Source organism: Gracilinanus agilis, chromosome 2, assembly GCF_016433145.1.
Source record: "Gracilinanus agilis isolate LMUSP501 chromosome 2, AgileGrace, whole genome shotgun sequence".
Lineage (NCBI taxonomy): Eukaryota > Metazoa > Chordata > Mammalia > Didelphimorphia > Didelphidae > Gracilinanus > Gracilinanus agilis.
The window spans coordinates 516652066-516668245 of NC_058131.1; the positions used below are offsets into that span (position 1 = coordinate 516652066).

The following is a 16180-nucleotide window of genomic DNA, read 5'->3' on the forward strand; positions in this document are numbered from 1 at the left end:
TTTTCTGACATCAAGAATAAATGTGACTCTGAAACACACATTCTGCTTCTAATTTTATGATTTTTGGAGTTAAGGAGAACAAGTTTAATTCCTCTTCCATGTGATCACTAGACGCCTTAATTAAATCAAAGCCAGGCTTATGGGAATCTATATCAAGGTCCTAATTTGCAACAATACTATATTTGACCCCAACTAAAATATTTGGATTTCATTCTAACAAAAGTGAGGGATCACCCACTTGTTTTATTGATATCTATGCCAAGTCAGTAAGGTTGGGAAGGGAAAAGAATAAGTATTTATACAGCACCCACTTTGTGATAGGCATTTAACCAAGAGTTTTATAAATATTGTCCTGTTTAATCCTCACCATAACCTTTAAGAGGTAAGAAATTGAGAAAAAATAAGGTTGAGACTTGCCTAGAGTCACACAGCTGGAAGTATATGAGGCTGGTTTTGAACCTGGGACCAACATTCTATCCATGGCACTATGACGAATCTAAAGGAAGGCTCTGAATCTGTTGGATGGATTCCTAGTTGAAAGACTTATGGGAAGACATGGACAGGATGGAAAGATTTGTATTCATTGTGATTTGCACCATAGGAGGGAGTATTCAAAGCAATAAAATTACAGATCTAGCAGGATATTGTCATATCTTCAGTTTCCTTTTGAATATGGAGGATTTTTGGGGCATAATAATAGAATAGTGGGTGGCAAAGTAAGTAGAGAACTGGTTTCATAGTCAGAGAGGTCTAGTTTTAGGTGCTACCTTTGCTAGGTCCAGACTGTGTAACTTTGAGCAAATTATTGGATCTCTCTGGGCCTCAGGGAACTTTCTAAGGCCTTTAAGATGTAGAACAGGTGCTCCTTTTCATTGGTAGAGGACGGCTCCTCATTGGAAGTTCCCAACAGGAACAAAATCACAGGTCTAAAAATCACCATAATAATAGGAAAAAAGATTTATTTTTGCTTCAGAATTCATATTTGTTCTCCTCACAGTTCATGATTCCCTGGAACCATTCATGACGACAAACTCTGCGTAAGGCCAAGTCCTAAATGATGAATTGACTTGATTTCTTTTGCAGATTGATATTTGAGTCATCTCAACCTGGGATCATATGAATTTCAAAGGAAAGAACTCATCACCAGAGGAAAATATTTCTGACAAGACTTTTGTTGTTGTTGTTGTTTTGTTGTTTGTTTTTATTTTCAAAAACATACACAAAGGCAACAGGCCGTTCAGTTGCTTAATTTCCATAGTACAGCAGAATATTGTAAGAAAATGGGAAAAGTAACTGTAGATAAGACAGTTTACATGACTAAGGCATTTAGGCTTAAGAGCAGTTGTCCTGTTGTGTACTCAAGCATATTTAATTGGACATATATCCATATACTCAGGCGCACACAGAAGGTATTTCATCTGAAACTATAGAGTATCTCATCTCTCACATGTATTGGTGGTTAAGAATTTTACCTAAATACTTTTCTTTTTTCTCTCTTACAACAGATAAACCTTTTGTTTTGCTTCATCTTGAATTTACCAATGATTTTAGGAGTTGTTCACAGAACAGTGGCAATAATCTACTCTTCAAGAGTTTGCTTACACATTCAAACACTAGTGATGCACAGAAAACAGACTCTATTTCATGGAAAGTTTCACTCTTTTACCAACATGAGGCTCAAGTAAGAAAAACACTGATTTGCAAAGGCACAGTGGAGACAGGTTTAATGCATTAAATATAACATGAATCATTCACAAGAACAAGTTTAGTGTTTCAGGGAACTTTTGTTAATACAACACAGTTGGGTCACATAAAATACAAATGCTTCTGTTGATTTGTCTTGGCAACTCAGATACATCAACAGTGCTAACAGTTTAACAGCTTTGTTCCCATCTGACAGAAAATGATGGCAGTTCTGCAAGGCGAATGTTAAACCTGACCGTATGTATTTATTAATTCCACAGTGTTTTGACAGATTATAGGGGCTATAACTTAGAGGATGCTGACCCGCTCACTGAGGACTCTCATCTCCGTTTCCTCTGGCTCTGAGTTTATGCTGTGCTCGAAATTCTGATCACTAAGGTGGGTTGGATATTGCAGACCCTGATCTCCCGCATACTGTTCCCACCTCAAGTCGTCGCTTTCGTGCGTGATATAACGTTCCCCATTCTTGCATTCTAGCTCTCTTAAGTCTAACCAAGTTTCATAATCCTGGGAAAGAAAATACACAATGTTAGCACTTAGATCCTTAAAACCCAGAAGCCATAAAGCCCATGTTTTAGTGGAGCAAGCAATGTGGTCTGAAGATATGGGTTTCAATTCTGGCTCTGCTAATTCCTTTGGGATACTGAGTACTTTATCTGATGTAATAATAGTAAGAAGAGTGGATCTGAAATTAGAGAACCTGAGTTCAAATGTCATCGAGGATGCTTTCTGTATGACCTTGGGAAAATCACTAACCTTCTCTGAGTCTTAGTTTCTCTGTCTGTAAAATGAGGGATTATAGTAGTTGGCTTTGAAGGTTCCTTTCAGCTCTAGATTCATAATCCTATAACATAACCCCTTCTGGGTTTCAATTGTCTTATCTGTACAATGAGATGAACTCTACAGTCCAAGTTCTAATTGCTATGATGCCTGGAATTCTTCCTATAGAATTCAGTTCCAACTCTGCAATTTGAATTAACATCTCTTTATAAGTAGATTTATTATATGACTATTATATTTTATGACTTTATTGTTGTAGAAGTAATTCATCGTTTCTAGTCTTACTATGACTGACAACGTCAGTACGGCAAACATAGGATGAAGGCAAATGTGAGTGCCCAATTTGTTTTGTTTGTTTTAGGAGCAGGAGGGATGAGGCTGCGGTTTCCAGAGCATAGGGGAACTCGAGTATAGAAACTCCCTTTAGCCAAAGATGTAGAATCACAAGTCATTATTTCCTTATAGTCTTAAAGCATACCCCCCTGGGGGCAATGAGAAATCAAATGACTTTACTATAGTCACACAGCAAGGATATGTTAGAAGCAGGATTTGAACTGAGTTCTTCCTGACTCTAAGCATGCCTTCCTATACCCCAAACTATGCAGCCTGTTGGATTAACTTTTTTACAAAATTAATATAACTTATTTTTAGGTATCTCAACCCCTAATCCCCTCCCACAATAATAGAAAGCATCATCTTGTAAACAGATACACACATGTATGTATGTATGTATGTATGTATGTAATGTCTTTGGGGTTTCCACTTCTTAGTTCATTCGCTGAAAGTGAACTTTCACAAGTCATTCTTCAAAAATTAAGTTTATTAACATATATATACACACACACAAACATGTATTTATATATATATGTCTTATTTATATTGTACTTTGAATTGAAGTCACCTGATATAGGAATATAGATATTCTAAGCTGTATAATTTCCTATTTTGGTATTACATTACATAGACAAACTCCAAAAATTCAATTTACATGAGAATTTTCAACTGATAGCCAGTTTTGCTGACATGTTAATGAATAAACTTTAAGTGTATGTTATAAATATCTATTATATGTTAGAAAGAATGAGAGTTCAGGTTTTGAAAATATACCCTGAAAATTAACACCAAATGAGCAGATGGGCATGTTTTTGGTTATTTGCTTCATGCATACAGATGCTTTTTAAAGCTAGCCTTTTGAGCTATTATTCCCTCTTATATTTTTCTTCAGGAAAATCGGGTGAATGGAGTTTGTCTCTTCTGGTCTATGTAGCTAAAAGAATATTTATTAAAAAGGAAATATTTGATAAAATAAATGGTTTGTTAAATTCTCTGGTGTTCCATGCATTTAGGCAATGAACATTACTTTAGGAAAAGGCCTTATAATTCTTTGAGCGTTTTCATCCTGAGAAATACATCAATAGACATTTTGTATAAATCAAAAACGTAAAAGTCAAATTTAGAATGAATATGTAGTAGTTCATCCTGTTGAGAGAGAATTTGAAATTATTGATGGATTACCTGTAACCATGGGTGACTCAATGTCTTATCCACACTATACCGCTTTCTCATTTTCACTTGCAACAAATTGTTGATGAGATCAATGGCTAGGGGAAAAAATATTTGTTTTTAAATTATAGGAGTTGATATATTGGTAGTCATAAGTCATAATTATAAAAGGGTGACAAATTTCTCCATGTATTTTATGCTCCTTTGCAGCTTCCATCTTATCACAACACACTGAGTACATTAGTCACAACAAACTCTTTTGAACTCTAATAAATAGATTTTAGCTTCTTTGTGATGATTCCAAGATGTCAACCCCAAACCCATCAGAAGTATTCTTTAGCAAATATTCATTTAACCCACAAACAATTATTAAGTGTCTACTGTTTTGCTGAGCATTGGGGATAAAAATACGAAAACAGTAAGTCCCTGCGTTCAAAGGGCTTTGGTTTTCCTGGGCAAAACAAATATGTAGCCAGATAAGCAAATACAGAATACTGTGATACGATATAATTGCATTATAATACAGATGTAGAGTATCAGAAATGTAAAGTAAATCTTGGCAGCCTATAGAGGAAAATGATTTCCATTAACTCACAGACTAAAACCATAAAGCTATCTATTTCTTATGGGAATTTTTTAAAAGAATATGCTTGATTTTGGAGAAGGAGAATGATAAAATGGAAAAATGAGTGGCTTTGGTATTGGAAACATTGGTTTCATGTTCTGCCTCTGAAATACACTAGCTATCTTCCTGAGGCGGGAGATAAAAATATTTTAAGGATTTTCAATTTAAATGTGAGAGCATCATTGCATAGGAGAGAAGGGTCCCGTCTTGGAGTAAGAAAAAACTGGGTTCAAGATCTTTCTCAGACACATACTACTTAAGTGACCATGGGTAAAGGTAACCTCTCAGTAACCCCTAGGAAATTCTCTAATTTTGATGATCCACATTATGTGGGAGGAATTTTCATTTTGGATATTATCTAATGAAATAAAATTTCAGTCTGACCCCCCCCCCCGACACACACACACATTTCTATAGGTAAGTATAGTCAAATTCAAGGAAAAGTATTAGACAGCAAGGATGCTGAGCTATAAAGATAGGTTTACAAGTTTGAAAACAAAGTAAACTATAGCTTTTTTTCTTTTTCACCAGTTGTTATGGCTTTCAGGGCATTTCCTTTAAGATTTTAACTGATTTAATTCAATGACAGATTTTTCATCGATTCCTTCTATGGATTGAGCACTGCATTAGACATGAAAGCTACCAAGATGAATTAGATTTAGGACTCAGACTCTTTGCAATCTAGTTGTAAATTGAACCTTATAAGTATACTTGAAACATTTTCATCTTAGCTTAAACTTTCTCATACTGATACATGTTTGCTACTTTTCTGCTCTCTCAGAGCTTTGAAATATTTGAAATATTCTCACAGTGTATCTAGTCGACATAGCATTTTGATATGCAGAAGGGTTTAATGTGATCTACAAATTCAGCAGAAAGGAGTGACATTTTAATGTGATTTTTTTATCCTAAAGTTACTCTTATAAATTTGTCACTTAGAATATAGTTCTTTCAAAGTAGTTCACTAGAACAATTAGCAAACATTTATCCCTATTACTTTGCCATCTGTAGCATCTGAATTTTAATAAAAGGGTAAACTGAGGCATATTTCTGAACAAGATGATGTTTATTAGGAGGGGCATGCTACCTGGAGCTAGCAATGATCCCCCTTCTTCTCCCGTGAGACCAAGAAGGACTCCGAAGTCTAGGTGCAAAATAGTAGCCCAGATTTTTGGGCAGCAAACCAGACATCCTTGAAGGACAGGTTGATGGCATAAAGATATCAGGCCCAAACTCTCTTTCTATCTCACACAGTCCACCAGGTTAACAAAATTTCTTGAGGCAAGAAACCAGTGATTAGCAGGAGAGTTGGATTTCTAAACTTAACCTATTATATAGGCCAGGTGAATCCTGAATTAAGTTCACAGACAAAGAACCGTATCTCAAGTAGTTATAAGACAAAAGCAGTTTCAGGACAAAATCAATTATTTATAAATAGGATCAACAAATAAATAATACAGGATCTATTTTAATCTTCTCATATTCCATTATGAATTCCCTACATTGTGATGCCATACTCTCTCAACCGCTCCTCAAATGGATCTATAATCTCATTATTTTGGCCATTGGATGTTCTTTCCAAATCTGGAATTTCTTTTTTCCCACTAAACCATCCACACCTGCCTATGCTGCCCAATTCTTGCATGTATTATAACATAAGTTCATGACAGGGAACCTCTTTTCATTAAAAAAAAAGTGAGGAGAAGATCATATTGGAGTTCAATGGGTTGTCCACTGGTTTCTCTCTCATATAGGATTAACTTCCTTCTTGGTTTCTTTGGTTCTATTCCTTTTGCTACTTCCTCTTTACAACCCCATTTGAAATGTTTCAGCCTGTTCATGCCTACCATATTCTCCTCCATTGGCCTTTATGTGATCCTTAATTTCAGGTCTTCGGAGTCTGCAGTGTTCCATGACTCACAGCCATTCAATACATCAAAGAGCTATGGTAAGTAAATGCTTAAAGCACTTTTTGATGTAGAAATCATGTGTCATGCAATACATTCAAATGCTTTCCATGGTTCTCCCTACTTTTGTACTAGCTATGGTACCAGGGAATGGTTCAATTTTCAAATTCCACACATGTACATTTCAAGGTCTTTTGAAAATATAGCTCTCCAAGTGAACCACTTATTTGAGCATGTGAGTTAAAATATCCATTCACAAGATTTGTTCACTGGTGAGTAAAGTGCTTGCTTTATTCATGCCTCTATGAAAGCAGACAACAAAAATGGTGGGCTGCCAGTAATGGCAGAGCTAATATGCAACTGGAAATGTGTAGCAGAACTGTCTCCCCAGAAACTACAGGAATAAAATGCACAAAATTAATTCACTCATTCTGTTTCGAATTCCATAATTAGGAAAGCAAGAGCAAAGCAACTCAATAAAAGACCTGTTGTTGTTTTTTACCCAAATTGGCCCCCATGGAGTACCACATTGCCTAAATGAAGAGGTAAGCAATGCCAGATGAGAAGTTGGAGTGTAGGGGGAGCGTAATATGCGATGATGAAGAAATTGTTCTGCTGAATGAAGTGTGCAATCAACAGTCTCATTAACCACCATAGTACCTATGCAGCTGGATATGCAGTATCAGAGCAATATGAAACATCTACCATGCAGAAAAAAATACAGGACCAAAGGAGAGAATAGTACTTCTATTCTCTATTTTCTCTACAAAAGTGTATTTGATGTATAGTCTACTCTATATTCTATGTGTGTGTAAAACAGATTTCATGGAATACTGGGTGGCATCATCCATACAAAAAAGTGGCACTAAGAAAATGGAAATCTAATGATATGGCTTGAATGTATTGAGGAGTTAGGTATCAACCTTCAAATAATTCAAAGGCATAACTAGATGGAGGGAAGGCAGGTTGGCCACATGGCTATTTCTCAAGAGCAATTCTCAATTTGTCTCAGACAAATTGTCCAAATTCCTGAACATGAGTGAATGTTTGGTCTTTTTTGCATATAAATAGAAGTAATTCATTTTAATTACGATCTCCTTCTAGCACTTTCTTGATCAGAATCTTTCAAAGACTCTGCAATATCTAGTCAAAAAATACCAAATTCCTTACAATGACATTTAAGGACTGCACAACCTAGTACCAGCTTACTTTTCAGCATGAAATCTCACCAATTCTGCCAAGTTGGACTATTTGCTATCCCTCAACTCTTCTTAATCTCATTGCCATGTCATGGCTTTTTTTCTCCCCAGACATGCCTGGGTTGCTACAAAGCAGCATGACTCTGGGCAAGTCATTTGACTTTTGTTTGCTTCAGTTTCCTTAACTATAAAATGGGTGTAAGAAGAGTTGCTATCTTGATCCTTTGTGAGGATCAAATATATATAATTTGTAAAAATAATATGTGCCTGGAACATGTAGTAGGGGCTATTATCAAAGCTTGTTGCCTTCTTCCTTTATATACACAAAGTTGTAAGGAATCTTATAGGCTTACAAGTTCAGCTCTCTCACTTGACTGATGAGTAAATGGAGGTTAAAGAAGGTAGGGTGATTTGACCAAGTCCCATATAGGCAGGAAGCATCAAAAGTGAGTAGATGCCCATTCTCACTCCAAAAGCAATGCTCTTTCTGCTTCCCTCATTTTATTTATTCATATTATTTGGAAGCATATTTTTGTATTTAAAATTTTGGTTATATAAAAGATGATGAGATCCTTGCCCTTTAAAAGCTTGCAGGCTACTTGAGAAGACAAAATATGTCCATGAAACAATGCACAAACAATTATAAGTAAAAGATAGACTCTAAGATTTGGAAAGACTCTTAGCTATTGTTTGGTTGAACTTTATTTTACAGATGGGGTAAATGAGGTCCTAAGAAATAAATTGACTCAAACCGAAACACAGTGAGTTAGTGGAAGACTAATGCTATTCTGCCTGTTAAAAAAAATCCTTCCTACAGTATATCTGAAAGACAGTTTCCTGGCCTCTCTTTGAATACTTCTAGTGGCAAGAAGCCCCCTGTCTGATAAATTGGCTTGTTCCGATGTTGGACAGCTCTTGTTCGAAAGGTGATTCCTGTCCTGAGGCTTAATCTACACCCCTGTAAACACTACTTCTTAGCTTTGTTCTATCTTTTAGGTATGCAAGTCTATGTTTTCTATATGAAGGTAAATGCCACATTTCCCCCCCAAATCTCTTTATGTTAACAGTTCTGACAAGCACATGAAATTGTATTTTAGAAAATTTGCCATCCTCCTTTCATCCTCAAGATGAATTTAGTTTGTTAATGTCCTTCTTAAAATACAGTGCTTGTAAAAAAAAATATAGTGCTTGTAATTCAACGGCATGCAACAGATATAATCTGAACAGAGCAGAGTATACAAATTATTGTCCATGATTTGCCATCTAAATCTGATAGCCTTTTGAGGGGGCAGATTAGACTGTGCCTTCATACTAAGCCTGGAGTTAACTACGCCCTCCCATATCTTTTTCACATGAACTTCTAGCTAGCCAGGTCTCCCCCATCTTGTACTTGTGAAATTCTTTTGGCTCTTAACGTGCAGACTTTTACATTTATCCCTGTTAAATTTCATCTTGTTGGTTTTGGCCCAGGATTCTAGCCTGCTGAGATTGTTTTGAATCTTGATGCTGTTATCTATCATAGTAGCTCTCCTTTCCAAGTTTGTGTCATTTGCAAATCTGATAAGAATCTATTTCTTCATCCAAGTAATTGAGAAAATGTTGAACAGGAAAGGGCCAAGTTGAAAGAATTGCTGCCAAGGATAAAATATTGAACTGGATGGCACTTAAGGTTCCTTCTAATTAATTCTAGAGCACGATACAATGGAGAAGAGCTGAATGTGGAGTCAGAAGTCCTGGGTTTGAATTTCAAATCTCACTTTGTCACTTAATACTGGTATGACTGAAATACTGGTATGACTAGCATGCGCCATTTAAGTTTCCCGGATTTCAATTTTCTTATTTGAAAATAAGAGAGTTGAATTAGATGACCTCTGAGGTCCCTTTATCTCTAAAGCTATGATACTAGGTACAAAGCCCCATAATTCTCTCTAGAGTCTTCCTTCTAGGTTGATGCAATTATTCATCAGCACTCTAAACAAAGAGGATCAACCAGTGGAGAATCCTTCTAATCCTGGGACATGATTATTTAAAATAATGAATCCCATGAAGTGGCCACATTATGCAAATTTGCATTATGCTATATGTAAAATATGGTGGCTGATTCCAGAACAATGGAAATATGTAATGAAAATATTAAAACAATGAGACTACTTCATGGGATTCACTATTCATATTACACATAGAGGTAGTATTATCACTCATCTTACATTTTCACAAGAATGTTGAGATTTTTTTTCTTTGTTATTTTATCTCTTGGATAAAATATAAACTCCTCTGGCTTTTAAAATTCTTTGCAGTCTGGTTACAAACTATCTTCTTAGCTTATATATTCTTCCTCTCCTCAGGGTATAGAGCTAGCTAAACTAGCTTTCTTTCTGCTTCTCACACAAAGTATTCTGCTTCCATATCATTGCAATCACTGTCCCTCCCTCATGGCTAGAAAAATGTACTCCCTAACCAACTGTATTCAGAGAATCCCTCACTTCCTTAAATATGAGGCTCAAATACTTCCTTCTCCACAAAGCATTTCCTTATCCCTACAAATAGTAGTAACCTCTCACTCTATATTTTTAACTGTCTTGTATTATTTACTCAAAGAGCAGTGTAAGATGGCACAGTGGACCATGCTACAGTGATGGGCCTGGAGTAAGAAAGACTCCTCTTTCTGAGTTCAAATTTCCTCAAACACTTACTAACTGTGTGACACCTGGGAAGTCATTTAACCCACTTTGCCTTAGTTTCCTCATTTGTAAAATGAGCTGGGGAAGAAAATAGCAAATCACTCTAATATATTTGCCAAGAAAACTACAAATGGTGTCACGAAGAGTCAAATACACCTGAAAAACAACTGAAAAACAGCATCATTTACTCTGGATATACTTGGATGTGTGCATGTTGTCTCCCCGGATAGAATACATGCTTAATAGAGCGTCTATGTCTATCCTAGTCTAAGATAAGATCCTTGAACTGGAAGGCTGCCAGGTCTTAGTCACCATATTCCAAACCAGGGCAGAAAAGAGGCAGATCAAAGTTTCCTTGCTGATTAAGTGAGTTGAGGCTTGTGAATAGCTACTGTGCTTCCAGTCTGGGAGAGACAAGGAGACCAACACTCAAAAAAATAAAAAGAATTTTAAAGCCAGACATCACCGATTCCAACATTAAGTTGAAAGTGTTATAGTTTGTAGAGTCAATCCTTTCCTTTAAAAAAAGTAACATTCTTTAATCTTTCATTGCCTTTTTTACTTCACCACAAATGGTCAAAAATTTATCAACAGTGGCTCTGTTACCTGCAAGTTACTTCATCACCCTGGGATGTAATCCATCTATACTTGGATGATGGAACCTATATTAAGTAGTTAAATTCTCTTCGTAGAATCTTCTAAATTTTCTTGGTTGGTAATTCCATTTTATAGTGTTTTCATCATCTTTCCCCTTAAAGACTGACTTTTTTGGTAAAATATAAGAGTGAAGTAATATATATCTCTTGACATGACACTATCTTCTCCTAGCAGTGGACTTTTAATTTTTCATTCCCTTTGAATTCTGTATATATGCATACATATATCTTTATATTGTGATGAGTATTTTTCTTAAGATTCAATTTGCTTTGGGTTTTGCCCTTCCTGACAATATTTTTACAAACTAGTAAGCACCCAGTATATGTTCTTGGTTATGGATTCCTTCTCCCATTTTTTGCATCCTTTAAAAATCTGAACTCATCAATAATTTACTTGTGTTGCCACACAAATTTCTCTAGATCCTTCCCGGTTTTCTTTTTTTACTGGAATGGGAAGGAAAGAAAGAAGAATTTATTAAGTACCTACTATGTGCCAGATGAAGTTCTAAGCGCATTATACAAATAATATCTTATTTGATTCCCCCCAAACCCTGGAGGTATCAATATCCCTATTTTATAGTTGAGGAAAGCGAGGCAAGCAGAAGTTAAGTAATTTTCCCAGGCATACAGCAAGTCAGTGTCTAAGGCTGGATTGGAACTCTAGTGTTTTTTGATTAACAGGCTAAGAAGTTCTATCTGCTTAATTATTTACTATTAAATAATCAGTATTTGATCTTCTAAAATCTCCTATCTCTTAGAGGTAATATTCTCTTTTAGTTTCGAAGCATGGACCATATTATTCACCTTTACTCTGAATGTTTTAAATTTATGATCTATGTTTATGATCTATGTTTAACTATAACCAACATTGCCTTTTCTTGAAGTCACAGCTTCAAGGATAAAGTAGACATTTTTTTTCAAGATCCCTGCCACTTCCTTGTGGATAAAAATGAAGCCAAAATAGTAGTTTTCCCATTATTTTGAAAGATAAAAATGCTGACAAGTTAAGAATGCATCAGAGTTAACAGCATTAGACTTGAGAGTTCTCAGGACAGTCTAAGATGTCCAACTACATCAGAGTTCACCTTGAAGCCGGGTTTGTAATTGAACAAATATAAAATGCCACCACATTAATGGAAGATTTAAGTGCTAAGAAGACTTGAGCAATATTATGAAAATGAGAGCTCTCTTAGGAAGTTTTACATATGGTTTTTATTTCGAATGAATTAAGAGAAGGAATCACTGAATATCAGGCACATATCATACATACATTCTATATTGCAAGGAAAATATATAATTGGATAGAGGCAGCCAGTTTTATGCAAAACTCAGGAAGCTAGGTGGCGTAGTAGATACAGTACTCAGCCTAGAATCAGCAAGACTTATCTGAGTTCAAATATGGTCTCAGATATTTACTAGCAATGTGACTCTGAGAAAGTCACTTACCTCTGTTTGCCTCAGTTTCCTCATCTATAAAAAAATGAGGAGAAGAAAATGGCAAACCAACCTAGTATATTTACTAATAAAAGCCTTAAATGGGCTCACAAAGTCGTTCACCTAATACTTAATGGGTCTTTGATCATTAGCAAGTCATTTAAGCTTTAAGTACCACAAACAGCTCTCTAAAAACACTAGAGATCACAGGAGGAGAGCTGGAAAGAATCTCAGAGGCCAGTTAATTGACCCAAGGAAGTTAAGTGACTATGTCAAGGTCACTGGGTACTCAATAGAAGAGGCAGATTTTGAATGTGGTCTTCTGACTTGAGAATCAATCCTCTTTTGCATTTTACCTAGTTGCCTCTCCAAGTTGTGGAATGCTTGCCAATTTGCATTTGCAGAGGGAATTTCTTCATCTAGAGATCTCTACATTTACAAAATCTCATTTTGGGTTATGGAACAGAGATTCCATTCTATGCATTAGAAATATTTTGAAACCACGTACTGAAGAGTTTAAAGAACTTAATAAGTTACTCCTTTCTCGTACATACTTGTACTCCCTATTCCTTAAAAAATATTTTTGGAATTCCTACTATGTGAGAGCATAGAGATGGCTCAGTGGATAGAACCTGGAGTCAAGAAGCTATGTTTTTCAGTCATTGTCATGTCTGACTCTTCATGAGTTTAGGTACTTCTATCCTCCACTATTTCTCAAGCCTGTCCAAATTAATGTTCATTGTTTCCATGGCACTATCTATCCATTACATCCTCTCCTCCACACTCTTCTTTTGCTTTTAACCTTTCCCAACATCTTCTCATTATGTGGCCAAAGTATTTGAGCTTCAACTTCAGTATTTACTAGAGTCAGAAAGATCTAAGTTAAATTCAATCTCAAACATTTACAGGTTGTGTGACCCTGGGCAGGTCATTTAACCCCTGTTTGCCTTAATTCATTATAGAGAGAAACAACCAATCACTTTAGTATCTTTATACCAAGAAAAACAAACAAACAAACAAACAAACAAAAAACCATGGGCAATACTGGTATGTTTTGGTCTACAGAATCATTAAGAGTCAGAGGTGGCTGAGCAACAACAATGACAACTATACGAAGGGGGTATACTAATAATAACAGAGAATTTTATAGCTCCCAGAGCTTTCTGTCACAGACAGAAAGACCTGAGTTTGAATCCTACCTCAAATATGTGCTAGCTATATGATAATGAGCAAGTAACTTAACTGATTTCTGCCTCAGTTTTCTCATCCATAAAATAGCAGTAATAACAACACTTAGCTTGCAGGGTTGTTGTAAGGATAAAATCAAATGAAAAACATTATGTAAGAGGAAGCTGGGTGGCTCAATGGATTGAGAGCCAGGCCTAGAGATGAGAGGTCCTGGGTTCTAATCTGGCCTCAGATAATTCCTATCTAAGATTCTGGGTAAGTCACCTAACCCTCATTGCCTAGCCCTTACCACTCTTCTGCCTTAGAATCACTACACAATATTGACTCTAGGAGAGGAGGTAAGGGTTTAAAATATTATGTAAAGTACTTTGTAAACCCCAAATATTATATATTAGATATTATGATTCTGCAAGCATTATTTCAGGACATTATATCAATACAATGCTACAAAATGTGTAAAGATCTGAAAAAAAAATTTTCCCTCAAAGGAGAACTATGCGTGAATCCCTGCTATTAGCTTCTTTGCCTAGGTCCAGTTTTACACTTGGACTTTTATTTGATTTCCACATTTTTCTACTTTCTCCCTCTAATTACAGCCTTTCTTTGCACCCTTTCTTTCTCAGTAGAACTGCAACTGATTGTTTCTTTTGCTTCTCCCTTCTCTTTCTTCTGTTAAATAAAGCTCATTTCCTTTGTATTTCTGACTCATTACCTGTCTCTGTGCAGTACTTATTAATCTCCCTTATGGGTTGCTTCACACTGATGGCAAGTTATGTGTTTATTTAAAAAAATCGTTTTGCAAAACTCTCCACATTCCGGCTCACAACTCTGCATGCTGTTGCTGGGCAACACTGGGAAGCTGGCTCTAGTGGGTTGGTGCTAAAGGCTACAGACTGTAAACAAGTCAACAGAATATCCTAATCTCCCTCCCTTCCCTGGTCAAATTCAGAAACCCTATGAAGTCTGAGGCCTTTCAAAGCAAGCCAAAATCTTTATTTTTTTCCCCCTTCTGGTCTCAGTAGAGACCATTCAATGATGGATGATACTCCTGTTTTGTATCCATTCTCACATTTCTGGGAATGCTCACATAGTATGAAAGATCTTAGGGGATGCAGGAAAATAAATACAAGTTGAAACAATGTAGTGTAATGGAAGGAATTCTGGATTTAGAGTAAGAGAACTTGGGTTTGAATTCCAAATCTTCCACTAAACATGGGTGTTGTTATTGCTGTTTAGCTGTTTCAGTTGTATCTTATTCTTCATGATCCCATTTGGGGTTTTCTTGGCAAAGATACCGGAGAGGTTTGCAATCTCCTTTTCCAGGCCATTGGAAAGATGAGGCAACTGAAGCAAACACAAGACTAAGTGCCTTGCCCAGTCATACAAGCTAGGGTTCGAGATAGGGTTTGAACTCAGATCTTCCTGCCTCCAGGTCTATCTAGTGCTCATCCACTGTGCCACCTAATTAGATGAGTATCTTTACTTCCCTAAGCCTCAGTTTCATCATCTATGAAATGGGGAGGTTGTACTAGATGACTTTTAAATTAACTTTCAGCTTTATTCCTATGAGTTACACTGAATGAAAGCTTCAGTATTCAATGTTTTCAAAAGTCTGAGGAAGAAATCAAGAACTTAACTTCTGTTAAAATAACTAGTGATCTTTTATTGGAGGAAAGACGTGGCAATTATACCTTTCCATTTCAAAGAAATGGTACTCTCAAATTACCATTTATAAAATATTGCATGAACAAATATAAAGATCAAAGGCCTTGGAACCTGGGCTAGGGTGAAATCTTGGTTTTGCTACTTACTACCTGTGAGACCATGGCTAAGTCCTTTTACATATTTAACCCTGTTTCCTATTTGCTAAATGAGAGACTCCATAGCCTTGAAGGAACCATCTGGCTTTAGATCTATGATACTTTGAGAACCAAATAAACTTGGATGGTTTGAAACTTAGAAATCAAGGTACAAATAGCAGGTTTTCAATTGTCAATTTTCTTTGTGAATAATAAAACTGCTCATACATGGGGTATAATTAATGTCTACATTCTTATTCAAAAACCCTTCTGAATATTGTTTCTCTAAAAATAAATATTTGTTTAAAGAAAAAACCCCATCAATTATACTTTCCTTTCTATTGCAACAAATGAAGTCATTACTATTAGGACATTTTTTTCATCCATTGTTTCATTCTTTTTTTGTTTTTAAAAAACTAAACAATAACATGAATATTTCACATTTATTCTAACAGTTGTATATTTGTTCTCATCATTTCATGCTCTTCATCTTTTATTTTGCAAATCTTTTGACTTTTCATTTATATGCAGTTAGCTCTAGAATTTTAAGTTTAGGGTATTCCAAACAAGTTTAACCCTGGTATATTCTGACCCATATACGTCTGTTAACTCCAGCCTAACAATCCTGATTAAGACTTCTGGAACTTGGCACACATTCTGTGAGAAGCTCATGGCCAGTCTCTTCCTCTCTACTGTTTGACAGT

General features: G+C 35.9%; 1 protein-coding gene across 2 annotated transcripts in view; it reads right to left on the reverse strand.

Moving 5' to 3' along the window:
- Positions 1 to 1199: 1199 nt before the first annotated feature.
- PRKD1 (protein kinase D1) overlaps positions 1200 to 16180 on the reverse strand; it is a 181023-nt gene continuing 166042 nt past the window's right edge. For both annotated transcript variants that reach the window (XM_044665050.1, XM_044665051.1), the window contains 2 exons: positions 4000 to 4085; positions 1200 to 2211 (listed from right to left, as the gene is read on the reverse strand). In XM_044665050.1, the coding sequence (XP_044520985.1) occupies positions 1993 to 2211; positions 4000 to 4085 (305 nt within the window). In that variant the 3' untranslated portion in view covers positions 1200 to 1992. The remainder of the gene's footprint in view (positions 2212 to 3999; positions 4086 to 16180) is intronic.